Source organism: Kogia breviceps, chromosome 18 (assembly GCF_026419965.1).
Source record: "Kogia breviceps isolate mKogBre1 chromosome 18, mKogBre1 haplotype 1, whole genome shotgun sequence".
Taxonomy (NCBI): Eukaryota; Metazoa; Chordata; class Mammalia; order Artiodactyla; family Physeteridae; genus Kogia; species Kogia breviceps.
Window position 1 is genome coordinate 14,007,481 of NC_081327.1, and position 19,026 is coordinate 14,026,506.

General features: G+C 36.7%; 1 protein-coding gene across 6 annotated transcripts in view; it reads right to left on the reverse strand.

Annotated features, from left to right (window-relative positions):
* Window positions 1-1,218: 1,218 nt before the first annotated feature.
* ZNF566 (zinc finger protein 566) overlaps window positions 1,219-19,026 on the reverse strand; it is a 71,720-nt gene continuing 53,912 nt past the window's right edge. For 3 of the 6 annotated variants that reach the window (XM_067019154.1, XM_067019157.1, XM_059045061.2), the window contains one exon: window positions 1,234-3,303. In XM_067019154.1, coding sequence (XP_066875255.1) covers window positions 2,279-3,303 — 1,025 coding nt within the window. In that variant the 3' untranslated portion in view covers window positions 1,234-2,278. Of the gene's footprint in view, window positions 3,304-19,026 lie in introns of all 6 variants that reach the window. The other 3 variants (XM_067019156.1, XM_067019158.1, XM_067019155.1) reach the window with 2 other exon arrangements.

A 19,026-nucleotide genomic window follows, 5' to 3' on the forward strand; every position in this document is an offset into this window, starting at 1 on the left:
TAAACTGTGGGTCACTGGCTCCTTGCAGCATCAATATATCTATGGTCCATACCATCTTTAACAAAAAACCAAACAAAACCCTAGCTGCCATTTTAAAAATCAAGGGCTATCACACACTGAAAAAAAATGTAGATTTCTGGATTTTCCCCCAAAGTCAGAAGAGCTGGCAAAACAAGGCCTGCATTTTCTCATAGCACTCATTAGCTGGAACTGGGCACTGGGGATCCTCTTGTTACTGTCCCAATGCAGGTTCATTTCTGTTCATTTAATAGATACCTATAGTTTGCTAATTTCTTTAGTATCCTTGTATATATCTTCATGGATGACTCTGAAAAATAGCTTCCTGTTTGTGTTCTCCTAATCCATATCTAAAATCAGGATTGTTAGAGTATGCTATGAGATGTTTACTTCTACATAACAAATAGTTCCTTGAATACTTGATAAAGTCTTTCCTGTTCTCATCACAAGAAAAATCATTCTGTAAGTATGCATGGTTGTGGATGTTAACTAGACTTATTATGCTTGTCACTTTCCAATGTACACAAACATCAGATTATTATGTTGTGCACCTGAAACGAATATAATGTTGGTATCAATTAAACCCCAATTTTTTTAAAAAAGAGTTCTGCCTGAAAAGAAATTGGGTTTGATGCTTCATTAGTAATAGCTACTATATCTCACACTAAATTTCCCCTTTTACCTGTGTTTATGAGACTCCCAAGAGTTCTAATTCTCTTTGAGTCAATACTGTAATTTTTATTTTCCTAAAAAATAATTTTGTTTAGGTTTTCAAATGTATTGGAAGTACTGTATTCAGTATAACATTTTAAATCAGTCACTATAAGGTTTCTCTTTATGTACATATGCATATTCATTTTCAAACATAATGCTGTTTGTCTTTTCATACTTTTTCATCAGTGTCACCAATGTTTTGTCTATATTATCGTCTGTCTTTATATTAGGTATCATATGATGTAGTGAAAAGGATACCAGTCTGAATACAGCCTTTCCTACTCATTACACACATTACTTTCCCCACCAACACCTAGGATTACTTCATGTTCCATAGGAAGTAAGTGATAATGGAAAATTTCTTTAATTCATTACCCTCAATGGGTCTTTCTTCAATCATCTATCCTGTCTGATGTTGAGTAAGGTCTGTAGCAACAGTTGCTTTTCAACAAATAATACTAATAATGACAACGATGAATACAATTAACAATGACCAACATTCTGTGGGTATCTATTTATTATATGACAGGCACAATTCTAAGCACTTTGTGTCTCTTTATTTGATCCTCACACAAAATTATGAGGTAGGTATTATAATTATCCCCATTTTATAATTTCTACCAAAACATATATGTATAAGAACATAGAAAAATGCTCAGGAAGGATAAATACTAAACAGGGAGGGATATGGGTACAAGGATAGTGGTCAAAGGCCTTACTTGTAATGTTTAAACCTATTATAAGGAAAATATATATTTAGGCATTATTTCTGCAATTAAAATAAAAGACATGACACAAAGATATACCTAAGGAGAATGCCCATCAGGGCACTGTGTATAATGGCAAAAAAGCTGGAGGAAACTACAGTGTCTATCAACAGGGATTTGATGAAATGATATTACAGCAACACAAGGAAAACACCATGAAGATAGTAAAGGATCTCTATTTACTGAGTGGTAAATCATTACATGAACGTTTTTACAACAAGGAAGTCTAAATTTTGAAAAGAGCAAAAGGAATAAGCTATCTTCAAAAATAAAGAGGTCACTGCTCTTGGGTATTAAAGGTATCTTAAAAATAAAGATATTTTACAAACCATGATATACACAGATGGATTTTACAGTTATATAAATTTAAATGGATTAAAAGATTAAGAATATTACAACTATAGACAAATTGGGGGGAAAATAAAATGAAAATCACAGGATTACATTTCAGCATGTATTCTCTGATGTTTAAGATAAGGTTAGAAAGGTGCCAGAAGTGCTGTTGTCATTTTGAGTATTTAGTAGACTGAATTACCTGATGGCAAGGGAAACAGGGGCTTTTATTAAATGGCTTCCAAAATGTATTCTACTCAGAGGGTGTTTCTCCTACATGATTTTTCTTGGGCTGAACAAGCTGTAGTCAGCAAATAAGATGTTTCTAGCTTATTCTATTTAGAGGGATTCATATAGAGATAAATTCTCTTTTGTTAAACAGTTGATGTTAATAGTTTTGAGCTGTAAATAAAAGCATTTGCACACATTTCATATATTCTGTTTTATCACCAGTACAAATTTTGATGTTGAATCAGCTGTGAGTCATAATTAAAGGTCTTCCCACATTCCCTATATTCATAGGGTTTCTCACTAGTATGAATTCTATGATGACTAATAAGTTGTGAACTCTGAGAATAGGCTTTCCCACATATCTTACATTCATAGGGCTTCTCACCAGTATGAATTCTCTGATGTCGAGTAAGGTCTGAACCAGAACGAAAAGCCTTTTCACATTCCTTACATTCATAGGGTTTCTCACCTGTGTGGATTCTCTGATGTTTAATAAGTTGTGAGCTCTGACTAAAGGCATTGCCACATTCCTTACATTCATAGGGTTTCTCCCCTGTATGAATTCTCTGATGTTGTGTAAAGTTTGAGCCACTACTAAAGGCCTTCCCACATTCTTTACATTCATAGGGCTTTTCACCAGTGTGAATTCTCTGATGTCGAGTGAAGTTGGAGCCACTACTAAAGGCCTTTCCACATTCTTTACATTCATAGGGTTTCTCACCAGTGTGAATTCGGTGATGTCGAGTAAGGTCTGAGCCACAAATAAAGGTTTTTCCACATTCCTTACATTCAAAGGGTTTCTTGCCAGTATGAATTTTCTGATGATGACTGAGTCTTGAGGGATGTCTAAAGGCCTTTCCACATTCCTTACATTCATAGGGTTTCTCAACAGTATGAATCATCTGATGGGTGGCAAGCTGTGAGTCATGTCTAAAGGTTTTCCTATATTCCTTAGTTGCACAGTATTTCTCTTTATTACTAATGATTTGCTGTAATGTAAAGGATGGATGTTGACTAAAAGTGGGCATTCCTTCACGGGTGAATATCAGTTGACTGAAATGTCTCTCCTGAGAGCCATGTTGTTTCTCAAACTGGCCATTACATTCCCAATCATCTCTGAAACTAGAGCACTGAAGGTCATGTCTTCTAAGTCTTTCCATTATCTCCCACTGGGCTGACTCTATTTCATAAATTTCCTTCTTCAGAAATAATTTCTTGGTCTCACATCTTGACTCCAGGACTGAAAGAAAATATGAAAGCAATCACTCACATTTTTCTTGTTTGGGAGAAATAAAACTTCTATTAAAATGGGAGAATTAAACTGAAATTTTTTAAAATGGACAAGAAAAGAAGAGTGAAGAGAGATGACACAGTAAGGTGAGGACAGTAAGTAAGCCACTGGTTTCTAAACGTTGCTATAAATCAGAATTACTTATAGGAGCTTGCTAAATATACAGATGCCTTAGACTCCCTTGTTACAGGATGGCTCTAATCATACATACACACACAAAAAAAATCTCACAGCATACGCAAACACACATATAAGAGCAGTGTACAGCATGAACTGTAAAATAAGGGGAATGATCATACCACTTAATAGGGTGGTTGTCAGGATTAAATGAATATGTCTAAGGGAGAATGTCTAGGGGTTGGCAAACTATGTACTGCAGCCCTGCAATAATTTTTATAAGTAAAGGTTTATTGGAACACAGCCACTTTTATTCATTTATGTATTGTCTATGGCTGTTTTTGAGCTACAGTTGCAACAGAGACCACACTGACTGCAAGCCTAAAATATTTACTATCTGGCCTGTTGAAGTTTGCCAGGCCCTGGTTAGATCTGTAATGTCCATTACATTAGCTACTAGCATATGTGTCTTTGAATTTAACATAATTAAGATTAAATAAAAATTCAAATTCAGTTCCTCAATGGCAATATCCACATTTCTAGTGTTAGAAATAGCCAAATATGGCTAGTGTCTACCATACTGGAAATCACAAACATCAGACATTTCCATCATTGCTGAAAATTCCAGATTAAGTAACTAAAGGCTTAGGTTCTCTTCAACCAATGACAGGGAAATAGAAGGTGGCAATCCAGATGGGAGAGTACCTTAAGAAAAGTCAGGTGCTGAATGAACCTAGCATGAGAGTTATATAGGGAGGATTTTCTGTGGCTCAATATGGTATATGCTTGGGGTTTGATGAAAATACTATGCCTTGGAATTCTGTGATTCTGAACTTAGGAAAAAAGAGGAGAGGACTTAACAAGTGCACAAGCACTGTAGTAGTGATGACCAACGGACAGGAAGGGCATTTGTAAGTTCAAAGAGAAGTGAAAAGAATATAATGGGAGGCAGTGTATTGCTATTGAAAGATCAGAGGTACAAGATTCAGTTGTACGAGTTTTGAACTCAAACTCAGTTAATTACAACCTTTGTTTTCTTGGGCAAATTAGTTTATCTTTCTGAGCCCCCAACTGTCTGTCTATATGAAAGGAATGATAATTAACTCTTAAAATCATTGTGAGGACTGGGTATACTACATGAAAAAATACTTGGTATTAAATAATTATTTAGTATTTGGGAGACAATATGATGGAAGGATTTCCATATAAAAATAGGGATGTTAGGCAAGTGAAGTGTTTTGAAGACCACACTATGGACCCAGAGGAAAAACCTCAAGCCAAAAGTGAAGATCATTCTAGTACCATCTTATTCATCTTCCTCTCATATAATTATTTAGCAAATACTGTTTAATATTGTTCCTAAATATATCCTGACACTCTTCCCTTTATATTCAATATAATACCTAATATGAAATATCACTCCCTTGGAATACTGGAATAGCCTCCAACCTAGTTTTTCCACTTGAGGTTTGTAGTCTTGAATCCGTGTCACTAGAATGGCATTAGCCTGCCAATGCTCTGCTTAAAATCCTTTGGTGGTTTCCTATATAATATTGCTCTTACAATAAAAGCCGAACTCCTGAACGTGGTCTACAAAACTCTGAATGATCTGGTTCCTGCCTGCCTTTCAACCAAATCTCACACTATGCTCTATTTTGGTTTCTAAGCTCCATCCACATTGGTCCTATTTTATAGTTCTTCAAATGCTCCTAATTATTAGTCCCCGTTTAGACCTTTCTAGGTACTTTTCCTTATGTATAGAAGGTATTTTCTTTTACTCTTGGCCTTGGTAACTATTACTCATTTTCCAAATCTCTACATAAAGGTCATACTTTCAGAGGTCTTCTCTGATCCTATGACCAAATAACACCCTCCTTGTAATTATACTGTTAGCACTCTGTTCTCTTCCTTAACAGGATTTTCATAACTTGTAATTACATACTTATTTAGGTTCATTTACTATCTTTTCCTTCAATAGGTCTTAAGTTCTGTGAAGGCAAGGAAAATGTCTATTGTCTTCATCAATGTGTATCCAACTCTGAGCATGGTACATGGTACATATTGGAAGATCAACAAGTATTTACTGACTGACTCAATTAGAAAGTATTTAAATATATACTCCTTAATGAAAAATGTCTAAAAATTTCCTCTAGGGAAAAAGGACAGGGACTTCCCTGGTGGCGCAATGGTTAAGAATCCACCTGCCAATGCAGGGAACACAGGTTCAATCCCTGATCCAGGAAGATCCCACATGCTGCAGAGCAACTAAGCCCATGTGCCACAACTACTGAGCCTGTGCTCTAGAGCCCGTTGAGCCACAACTACTGAGCTCGTGTGCCACAATTACTGAAGCCATGCGTCTAGAGCCTGTGCTCCACAACAACAGAAGCCACTGCAACGAGAAGCTCACACACCGCAACAAAGAGCAGCCCCTGCTCACTGCAACTAGAGAAAGACTGTGTGCAGCAACGAAGACCCAACACAGCCAAAAATTTAATTAATTAAAAATAAAAAGGACACACTTTTTGCAAATATGGCACATCAGATATATGCATTTATTACTGCTCTTTCATGAAGTGTCACTAACGATAGTAATGAGATTCAACAAAAGAAGAAACTCCATGAGGACAATGAGAGTGGGGGAAACAAAGAGCATCAACAAAAATTTGGAAACTAGAGAATAGATGGAATAGTAATAAATGTATTAACCTTGAGCCTTGAAACCTAAGTCACAGATTAGTCTTACTGTAGAATACCAGATATTTTCAAGAATGCAATCACCAGCTACCCTTGAAACTAGGGTGCATAAGAGTTGCAAAAAGGATAATTAATTGAAAATCTGTAAGAAAGAGACAGACTTCAGGTTCTCAAACCTACTCCACATAGCAAGCTGATTCCACAGTCCACTATACCCAGTAAACTCTCAAGAATCAGCCAGCCACGCTTATTTTATTAATTCCAGAAAGAAAGTAGAGGATCCCATTCTGGAGAAAATCAGCCCAAGAGAAAAGACCTGATAGGTGGTGTCTGCCAATGAACTGTTCTAGGCAGATCACTCTACAGTAACTACCACCAATAAATCTACAAATCCTGTCACAAACAAGCTCAAATCAGCTTTTTAATGCCACAGTGTTATATGAGCAAATAGCTTTGAGTCACTAGCTATTTCAGGAAAACATTAAATATAATAGCTTAAGGGACTTCCCTGGTGGCGCAGCGGTTAAGAATCTGCCTGCCAATGCAGGGGACACGGGTTCGTGCCCTGGTCCGGAAAGATCCCACATGCCACAGAGCAACTAAGCCCATGTGCCACAACTACTGAGCTTGCACGCTACAGCCCCTGAGCCACACTACTGAGCCCGCATGCCACAACTACTGGAGCCCATGTGCCTAGAGCCCGTGCTCGGCAACAAGAGAAGCCACCACAATGAGAAGCCTGTGCGCCACGACGAAGTGTAGCCCCCACTCGCCACAACTAGAAAAAGTCAGCGCGCAGCAACGAAGACCCAACACAGTCAAAAATAAATAAATTAATTAATTAAAAACAAAAACAAAAAAAAATAAGAGCTTAAAATACACAAAGAGAAACAGGAGAGACAATGGAGGGAAAATAAACAAAATTCAAAAGAAGAATGCTTCTAAAAAAAAAAGAAAAGAATGCTTCTAAAAACAATATTATATAGCAATTCCATAAGAGAATGATGTCAGAAAAAGAAATACTGAAAATGTTTTTTAAAATAAAAATACAAAGATGAGAACTTAATAAAACCCCACAGAAAGTACAACATAAAAAGAGAGATGGAAACTAGAAAAAAAAAAGAGCAGATACAAACTACTATATATAAAATAGATAAACAACAAGGTCCTACTGTATAGCACAGAGAACTATATGAAAAAAATAATATGTATATATACATGTATAACTGAATCACTTCACTGTACACCAGAAACTAACACAACATTGTAAATCAACTATACTTCAATTTAAAAAAAAGAAAAAGAAATTCTAGAGGTAGCACAAAAAATTTAAGATCTGAATTACGAGTGTTCAATCATTCAAAAAATTTAATGAGCTCTTACTATGTGTCAGACATGGTGCCAAGCACTGGACATAAAAAATGATCAATCAACATTTGAAACATAGAGAACAGAGAAAAAGAGAAAACAATGCAGAACAAATGATCAACAAAATTACAGAAGAAAATTTCAGAGATTTTTAGTTTCTGGAATAAGTGAGTGCCCTGGTACATGAAAGAATAAAATCAACATCATGATACCTCAACACGAAATATTAGATCATAAATAAATAACAAATGCTAAAAGCTTCCAAAGAGATTAAACAGGCCACTTAAAATAATTAAGAACCTGAATGGGTTTTGGACTTCTCCACAACACTAGATAATAGAAGATTTTAGAAATCCTCGGAGCAATGCCTTTAAAAAGTTGAAGTAAGTTTTTCAACCTAAAATGACATCTCCAGTCAAATTATCAATCAAATTATGAGAGTGAAATGAAAACATTTTTATTCATGAAAGGATTCACAAAATATACTTTCTATTTACTTCTTTTGTATCCTTCCCTTGGTTGCTTTTGAAAGATGTGCTTCAGAATAATAAGGAAACAAATCAAGAGAGAGGAAGGCAAGAGATCCAAAGTCTAGGTATACAAAAGTATCCAAGGCATGCAAATACAGAAGAGAATCAAAACAAATTCAAAGGGGAGGAGTTAAGGGAATCAAAGGGATGATCCTAAGGGAATCCACTGGATGATAATAAAGGAAAATTCTAAAATAAAGCTATGTTACAATCACACCTGGGGAGGAAGAACAGAGCATTTGAGGAAGGATATCTCAGTTAAAAAACAAACCATAGAACAGGAGAAAATATTTGCAAATGAAGCAACGGACAAGGGATTAATCTCCAAAATACACAAACAGCTCATACAGCTCAATATCAAAAACACAAACAACCCAATCAAAAAAATGGGTACAAGATCTAAATAGACATTTCTCCAAAGAAAACATACAGATGGGCAAAAAACAAATGAAAAGATGCTCACTATCACTAATTATTAGAGAAATGCAAATCAAAACTATAATGAGGGGCTTCCCTGGTGGCGCAGTAGTTGAGAGTCTGCCTGCTGATACAGGGGATACGGGTTCATGCCCCGGTCTGGGAAGATCCCACATGCCGCGCAGCGGCTGGGCCCGTGAGCCATGGCTGCTGAGCCTGTGCGTCTGGAGCCTGTGCTCCGCAACGGGAGAGGCCACAACAGTGAGAGGCCCGCGTACAGCAAAAAAACAAAACAAAACAAAACAAAAAAACAAACTATAATGAGGTATCACCTCACACTGGTCAGAATGGCCATAATCAAAAAATCTACAAACAGTAAATGCTGGAGAGGGTGTGGAGAAAAAGGAACCCCCCTACACCTTTGGTGGGAATGTAGATTGGTACAGCCACTATGGAGAACAGTATGGAGGTCCCTTAAAAAACTAAAAATAGAGCTGCAATATGACCCAGCAATCCCACTCCTGGGCATATATCTGGAGAAAACCATAATTCAAAAGGATGCATGCATCCAATGTTCATTGCAGCACTATGTACAATAGCCAGGACATGGCAGCAACCCAAATATCCATTGACAGAGGAATGGATAAAGGAGATGTGGTACATATATACAATGGAATATTACTCAGCCATAAAAAGAAACAAAATAATGCCATTTGCAGTGACATGTATGGACCTAGAGATTGTCATATAAAGTCAGTCAGAAAGAGAAAGACAAATATTGTATAATATCACTTATATGTGGAATCCAGAAAAATGGTACAGATGAACTTATTTGCAAAGCACAGAGTCACAGACGTAAAAAACAAACTTCTTGTTACCAAGGGGGGAAAGGAGGGTGGGATGAATTGGGAGATTGGGACTGACATATATTCACTACTATATATAAAACAGATAACTAGTGAGAACATACTGTATAGCACAGGGAACTCTACTCAATGCTCTGTGGTGACCTAAATGGGAAGGAAATCTAAAAAGAGTGGATGGGGGACTTCCCTGGCAGTCCAGTGGTTAAGACTCTGCCTTCCAATGGAGGGGGTGCAGGTTCTATAGGGAAGCTAAGATCCCACATGCCTCAGGGCCAAAAAACCAAAACAAAACAGAAGCAACACTGTAACAAATTCAATAAAGGCATTAAAAATGGTCCACATGAAAAAAAAATCTTAAAAAAAAAAATAAAATAAATAAGAGTGGATATATGTATAACTGATTCACTTTCCTGTACAACAGAAACAAATACAACATTGTAAAGCCACTATACTCCAATAAAAATTTAAAACAAAAAAAATAAAGGACACACCAGGCTAGTATACAAAAACAAAAACAACAAAACAATACCCCACAGTTACCTGATGTGTCTGAAAAGAGATTAGTGACAGATAAACAGAAAACTAAGCAAACTCTCAATTAAGACAAGGTTTAACTCCATGGAAAAGAAAAGTTGTACAAGGAGTGAAATGTGACTACAGAGCTCAGCAACAAAAAAGATTTACATAGTCAGTGAGTGAATTGAACAACAATTTAATTAAAATTGTGATATAGTATATATGGAAGATTATATGTACTATATACAGTATATATGGAGGATGAGGAAAGAGGATATAAAGTAAGCTAAATCTTCAAATTCCACAGTGAAAAGTGAATCATCACTATAACCAGAATTAACTCTTGAAAAAAAATTCTCACAAGAGAAAGGATAGAAATGGTGACCCAACCCCTACCCCCCAAAAATGACAGGGTCATGGGGAAGGAAATTTATATAGGCAATAAAATAAATGTAAAATATGAGTTCCAGAAGGAGAATATGGTGATGATGCAAAACCAACAATAAGACAAATTCCCAGAGTCAAAGAAAACTCTTAGTAATCAGATGGTTCCTTTCTGTGCTGAGCAGAATTTATGAGGAAAGACTTTTGTTTTTGTTCTTTTAAATTTATTTATTTATTTATTTGGATGTGTCGGGTCTTAGCTGCGTCAGGCAGACTCCTTAGTTGCGGCTCACCGGCTTCTTAGTTGTGACACATGGGCTCCTTAGTTGTGGCTCATGGGCTCCTTAATTGCGGCTCGCCAGCTCCTCATTTGTAGCATGTGAACCCTTAGTTGCAGCATGCATGTGGGATCTAGTTCCCGGACCAGGGATCAAACCTGGGCCCCCTGCATTGGGAGCGCAGAGTCTTAACCACTGCGCCACCAGGCCAAGTCCCAAGGAAAGAGTTTTAACTAGATATACCTTGGTAGAATTTCTGAGGTTCAAAGAAAAAGATAACTCTATATAAGTAGAAACCCAATGAATCAGGTTGTAGCGTATTCACATGTTTGTGTTTGGTGTTGCCCCAATAGTTCTCTAAAGTTTTGAATTAGTTACTAGTGTTGACATATCAGGAGATTTAATACAGAAATCTGGATTTCTGCCTTTCCTTGAAGGACCAGATTATGCAGCAGCACTAGGCCTGTATTCTCATGACAGCTGTCTCCTAGACTTAACAAGTGCTTACTCCTTTGAGACAAGGTACAGACTCTCTCTCATTACCCACTGTCCCCACTATTTCCTAGCCCCATATGGATGCTCAGGCCAGAGTTTCAGTTGCCATGTACATTTGCAATATTGCCTTTTTAAATTTTACTTTCATTTCTGAAGAGTTTTTGCAGGCTATGGAATTCTGTGTTGACAGTTCTTTAGCATATAAAATATTGTTCCACTTTTTGCTGACCTCCATGGTTTATGAAGATAAATCTAGTCTTTCAAATCTTTGTTTCCCTACAAGTAACACATTATTTTTCTATGGTTCTTTCATTTACTATGGTCCTTTTGCGACTTCAGTGACATAAATATGAAACCTTTGTTGTTGTCCCACATGTCCCTGAGTCACTCTTTAAGTTTTCAATCTTTTTTCTGTTATTCATACTGGCTAATTTCTCTTGATCTACCTTCTAGTTCACTAATTTCCCTCTGTTCTCTCCATTCTCCTATTGAGCCTATCCAGTGAGTTTTAAAATTTTTGGCCATTGCATTTTTCAGTTCTACAATTTCCACTTGTTTCTTATTTTCTTTAAATTGTATATATATATTTTTTGCTATTGAGTTGTATGGGTTCTGTGTGTGTGTGTATATATATACATATATATAAAACGGATATTAACTCCTTATTAGATATATGATTTGCAAATATTTTCTCTCACTCAGTAGGCTGCCTTTTTAACTTATGGTTTCCTTTTCTGTGCAGATTTTTAGTTGGATGTCATCCCATTTGTTAATTTTTACTTTTGTTGCCTTTGCTTTGGTGTCATATCCAAAAAAATACAAGACTAATGTCAAGGAGCTTACCCTCTGTGTTTTCTTCTAGGAGTTTTATGGTTTCAGGTCTTGTATTCAAGTCTTTAATCCATAGAGTTGATTTTTGTGTAAGGTGTAAGACAGTGGTCCAGTATTTCCAACACCACTTATTGAAGAGACTGTCCTTTTCCCATTGTATATTCTTGGCTTTTTCATTTTAACTGACCATATATATGTGGGTTTATCTCTTGGCTCTCTTTTGTTCCATTGATCTATGTGTTTGTTTTTATGCCAATACCATCCTGTTTTTACTACAGCTTTGTAATCTGGTTTGAAATCAAGAAGCATGATGCCTCCAGCTTTGTTCTTCTTTCTCAAGATTACTTTGACAATTTAGGGTCTTTTGTAGGTTTCATACAAATTTTAGAATTGTTTGTTCTATTTCTCTGAAAGATGCCTTGGAATTTTGATAGGGAGTGCACTGAATCTGTAGACTACTTTGTGTTGTATGAACATTTAAACAATATTAATTCTTCCAATCCATGAAAATGGAGTAGCTTTCCATTTATTTGTGACTTCTTCAATTTCTTTCATCAGTGTCTTATAGTTTTCAATGTACAGGTCTTTTCACCTCCTTAGTTAAATTTATTTCTAGGTATTTTATTCTTTTTTTTTTGATGTACTTGTAAATGAGATTTTTCTTCTTAATTTCTCTTTCTGAGTGTTCATTACTAGTGGATAGACATGCAACTGATTTTTTGTATGTGAATTTTGTATCCTGCAACTTTACTGAATTCATTTATGAATTCTAACAGTTTTTCTAAAACCAGAATTACCATATGATCCAGCAATCCCACTCCTGGGCATTTGGATTAGACAAAACTCTAATCCAAAATGATATATGCACCCCTATGTTCACAGCAGCACTATTCACAACAGCCAAGGCATGGAAACAATCTAAATTTCCATTGACAGAGGAATGGATAAAGAAGATGTGGTAAATACATACAATGGAATATTACTCAGCCATAAAAAAGAATGAAATAATGCCATTTGCAGCAACATAGGTGCAACTAGAGATTATCATACTAAGTAAAATCAGAAAAGGAAAGACAAATATCACATGGTATCACTTACACGTGGAATCTAAAATATGACACAAATGAACCTATCTATGAAACAGAAACACACTCACGGACATAGAACAGATTTGTGGTTGCCAAGGGGGAGGGGATTGGAGAAGGGATGGAGTGGGGTTAGCAGATGTAAGCTATTATATATGGAATGGATAAACAACAAGGTCCTGTTGTACAGCACTGAGAACTATATTCAGTATCCTATGATAAACCATAATGGAAAAGAATAGTAAAAAAATGTATATATAGGACTTCCCTGGTTGTGCAGTGGTTAAGAATCTACCTGCCAATGCAGGGGACACGGGTTCGAGCCCTGGTCCAGGAAGATCCCACATGCCGTGGAGCAACTAAGCCCGTGTGCTACAACTACTGAGCCTGCGCTCTAGAGCCCATGAGCCACAACTGCTGAAGCCCACGTGCCTAGAGCCTATGCTCCGCAACGAGAAGCCACTGCAAAGAGAAGCCCTCACACAGCAACAAAGAGTAACCCCCACTCGCCGCAATTAGAGAAAGCCCGTGCACAGCAATGAAGACCCAATGCAGCCAAACAAAATAAATAAATAAAATATTTTAAAAAAGAAAACATTAAGAAGAAATAGTGCTTTTAAAAAATGTATATATGTATAACTAAACCACTTTGCTGTACAGCAGAAATTAACACCACATTGTAAATCAACTATACTTCAATAAAAATTAATAAATAATTCTAACTTTTTTTAGTGGAGTCTTTGGGATTTTCTATATATATCAAGTTATCTGCAAACAGTGACAGTTTTACTTCTTCCTTTCTGATTTGGATGACTTATATTTCTTTTTCTTCCGTAGCTGCTCTGGCTTAGACTTCCGGTACTATGTTGAATAAAAGTGGTGAGAGTGGGGATCCGTGTCTCGTTCCTGATCTTAAAGGAAAAGCTTTCAATTTTTTACCACTGAGTATGATGCTAGCTGTGGGCTTGTCACAAATGGCCTTTAGTATGTTGAGATATGTTCCCCCTTTGTTCAGAGTTTTTATCATGAATGGATGTTGACAAAAACCAACGTAAATGAAATTTTACTTAACGTAATTTTAAAATTTATATGGAAGACCAAAAAGACAAGTATAACCAAATACTTCTGAAGAAAAAAGTGGAGGGACCTGTCCCATCAGAGATCAGGACTTTTGATAAAAGCAAGAGTAATTAGGACAGGTATAGATAAAAAAGGCCAATGGAATAAGAGTGACCTATGTATACATGGAATTTTAATATGTGACTGTGGATCAGTGGAAAACAAATGGACTCTTCATTCAGTGGGGCAAATAATTTGTTTTCTCTACGGGGAAAAAATTAGAACTGATCTCATACCATTTGTGAAAATCAACTCCAGGTACCTTAACAGGGCTTTAATAAGAAAGTAAAAACAGAAACATTCTTGGAAGAAGAAATGAGAGAAAATGGGGCTAGGAAAAGGTTTCTTATGACCCCAAAGGTGTGAAGCCTGTGAAGGAAAAAAGTAGAATTTTTAAATAAACTTATATAATTATAATTATATAAAATTATATATAATTTAACTATTAAATATATAATGTAACCATAATAACACAAAGTATTACTGTTTATCAAAAGATGTCATAAAGAAAATGAATAAATAAGCTACAACAGGAAAAGATGTCTATAAAACATGCTACTGATCAAAAATTAGTACCTAGAAAATATATAAGGAATTCCTATAAATTTTAGGAGAAAGCCCAATAGTCTAATAAAAAAATGATCAAAACGGTATTATAGGGATTTCTGTGGTGGTCCACTTGTAGAGAATCCATCTTACAGTGCGGGCGAGGCAGGTTCGACCCCTGGTTGGGGAACTGGGACCCCACATGCCACGGGGCAGCTGGGCCCGCACGCCACAACTGCTGAGCTCGCGTGCCACAATTGCAGAGCCCATGGGCCCTGGAGCCTGCATGCCACAACTAGAGAGGAGAGGGCCTGCACACCACAACTGGAGAAAGGCATGCACGCCACAGTGAGGAGCCTGTGCACCACAGCAAAGGATGCTGCATGCTTCAACAAGGATCCGGTGTGCCGCACCTAAGACCCGACACAGCCAAAAATAAATTAAATAAACGATAAATAAATCTTAAAAAAAAAGTGATTATCAAATCAGATGAAGTGGAGCATAGGGTCAGCTACTGCAATTAAGAGAAGGGAGGGATAGCAGTTTAAAAAAAAATGGCATTACACAGAAGAGACACTATTGGCCAAACATGTGGAAAGATAATCTTCAACAGTAGCCAGGAAAACTCAATTTAAAACAATGAAATAAGATTTTTTTTTTTTTTTTGGCTGCGTTGGGTCTTCATTGCTGCGCACGGCAAGCAGGGGCTACTCTTTGCTGTGGTGCACGGGCTTCTCATTGCGGTGGCTTTTCTAGTTGCGGAGCATGCGCTCTAGACACGTGGGCCTTAGTAGTTGTGGCATGTGGGCTCTAGAGCACAGGCTCCGTAGTTGTGGTACATGGCCTTAGTTGCTCTGCAGCACGTGGGATGTTCCTGGACCAGGGCTCGAACCCATGTCCCCTGCATTGGCAAGTAGATTCCATTCTATTCTATTCTATTCTATTTATTTATTTATGGCTGTGTTATGTCTTCGTTGCTGTGCACGGGCTTCTCATTGTGGTGGCTTCTCTTGTTGTGGAGCATGGGCTCTAGGCGTGCGGGCTTCAGCAATTGTGGCACACAGGCTCAGTAGTTGTGGTGCATGGGCTTAGTTGCTCCGCGTCATGTGGGATCTTCCCGGACCAGGGATCGAACCCGTGTCCCCTGCATTGGCAGGCGGATTCTTAACTGCTGTGCTACCAGGTAAGTCCCAGGAGGTGGATACTTTTTGTTTTACATCTTTATTGGAGTATAATTGCTTTACAATGGTGTGTTAGTTTCTGCTGTATAACAAAGTGAATCAGCTCTACATATACACGTATCCCCATATCCCCTCCCTCTTGCATCTCCCTCCCTATCCCACCCCTCTAGGTGGTCACAGAGCACCGAGCTGATCTCCCTGTGTTATGCGGCTGCGGCAGGCAGATTCTTAACCACTGTGCCACCAGGGGAAGCCCCGAAATGAGATTTTATACTCACCAATCAGACTGTTAAAAAAATGAAAAAAAATCTTATAATATCAATTACAGAGAAAGATGGTGATACAGACACTTGGAAAACAGTTTGGTATTACCTGGTAAAGCTGAATAAGAACGTATGCCTATCTAAAGTCAACTGCGGGCTTCCCTGGTGGTGCAGTGGTTGAGAGTCCGCCTGCCAATGCAGGGGACACGGGTTCATGCCCTGGTCTGGGAGGATCCCACATGCCGCGGAGCGGCTGGGCCTGTGGACCATGGCCGCTGAGCCTGCGCGTCCGGAGCCTGTGCTCCGCAACGGGAGAGGCCACAGCAGTGAGAGGCCCACGTAATGCAAAAAAAAAAAAAAAAGTCAACTGGGCCACACAGCCTGTCTGGTGTGTTTTAATGTCCACTAAATTCTCAGACAAAGCCCCAGAAGCCTTTACCCTCTTTTTTGCCTATACGTCTATACAAGCTAAGGGGAATAGAGACTTGAAGTGACTATCTGGAGATATCAGGATCCAACAGGTTAACTGATTTTTTTAAGTAAATTTTTAAAAGTTTAATAAAAATCACTCTTTAAAGGTGGGGGAAAAAAAAAAAGAATGTATGCCAAGACCAAGCAGTTATATTCCTAGGTGTATTTCCTAGCAAATTTCTTGTATATGCAAATCTAGAGATTTACATGTTATTATCTTATAATTTTATGTTAATTAAATGTTATATATATCCTATTGTGCATGTACTATATTTTATAACTAATTTTTTAAAAAACTTAGTGGATAAGCTGAAGAGGCAAAAGGTCACACATAACTGAAGAATATATTAGTGAATCAATACAGATCGAGGCAAGGAATTCTATGTAAAGGCAGTATAAATGGAAAAAGAGATGAAGAGTTTAAGCCATTGGAGGTGATCCAGATGTTCCAATGTCTGTTTAATAGGAGCTTAAGAGAGAAAAGAGGAAATGGTAGCAAGGTAATGTTTGAAGAGATGACTGCCAAGGATTTCCTATCACAAGAAAAAGATATAACTCCTCAGATTTAAAAATACAACCAGAAGCAAAATATGGCGGAATAAAGGTAACCACACCTGAATATTACAGTAAAAATTTAGCCCCTTAGAAGAAACGTTTATAAAGGAACAACAATCATACATCGAGAAGAAAACATTGGAGAATATCTTTATGGTCTTATGGTGAGCAAAGGTTTCTTAAACAGGACAAAAAGTACAGATAGCATGATCTGTTTATATAAGATTGAAAAATAGGCCAAGGAAGAATTTCTTATATAAGTCCTAATAAGTGTGAAGCACAAACGGAAAGATTGATAAATTTGACCAAAATTAAGAACTTCTGTTCACAAAAAGAAACCATAAAGAGAGCTAAATTCAGAGTAGAAGAAGATATTAGCAATTTTTAGAACATGGAATATACTCATAAGCAAAATATATAAAGAACTCTTACACATCACTAAGAAAAATACAGGCACTCCAACAGAAAAACAGGTAAAAAAGACGAACAGGCAATTGACTAAAGAAGAATTTCAAAAGATGAATAATGATATGAAAATGTGTTCAAGCTCATCAGTAAAAAGGGAAATGCAAATTAAAACCACACTGAAGTATCACTATATGCTCAGCAATTGGTAAAAATCTAAGTTTGACAATACCATACATCAGGAAGCATGTGTAACAATGGGAGCTCCTATATACTGCTGGTGGGATTGTAAACTAGTATACACATTAAAGAAAAGTTGAAAAATGGATAGCTAAAGATATTATGTCTTATAATCCATTCATTTCTATCCTTTTCAAATAACATAGAAAATGTTCATAGTAGTGATTTATAACTGTCAAAAACTGGAAACAACCTAACTGCCTATGAAAAGTAGAACTGAAAAATAAACTGTGGTATATTCATATAATCGAATGAATCAACTCTGACTATAAAAAACTGGGTGGCATTCTTAGGTGGTAAAAGTATAAACGGACATAAAGATACAATGGACAAAGAGAGATCTGTGCTGATAGATGGTTCCATAAGAATTCATTCTATAACTGTTTGAATATCTACCTATAGTTTGTTACTTTTCTGTACTTGAGATAATTTCCAATAAAAAGAATTAAAATATATTAAACTGTCTCCTGGGCCTGTCTACCTCTGCAGGTACAAGTGGATAGATAGACAAAAGAAATAGAAAAAGAGGTGCTGAAATACAAACTAACATAAATCAGAACTTATAACTGAACAGGCAGATAAAACAATGATGATATAAGCAGCTGTTCGGTAAATGGTGCTAAAATAAGGTATGGGGGCACGGGAGGGGGGATTGATTTGGACTCTCAATTTACAGCTTATTGTAAAAGAACTTTAAAATGGATTTAAATGCTATTGAAAATAGCAGAAAAATGTTTTAAAAAGAACAAAATATCTATGAAGTTTGTAGAAGTCAGTTAATTTTCTAAAATTAGAAACTGTAATAACCACAAAAGGCTGACTACAGACACATTAAAGCATACATTTAAAGATGCCAATCCAAATTAAAATTTAAAAAGTAAAAAGCACCCTGTGGAAATGGGTATATAATGTTTTTATTTCATAAAGTCCATAAAAATTGACTGAAAAAAATTAGGACAGTAATAGATAAAAAGTGTAAAATATAGTACAAACAAGTTAAAAACAGTAGCATCATTAAGGTGAAAATGTTCACTCTCACTAGTACTCAGTAGAATGACACTAAAACAATCCAGTGTACCAAGAAATCAGTGTAAAAGTTATTAGGGATGATAAAGCATTAAATTATATGAGGGAGAAAATGTCCATATTTTTTAGAATTACATATTGAGGTTATACAAGGGTGAAATGACATGAAGTCTTGGATTTGAAAATACTTTAATAATAAGAATGGGGATAGATGAAGCACTGGCCTCCTGGCTGCTCCTCACACAGAGCCAATGCATACCTGCCTCAGGCCCTTGAATGTTT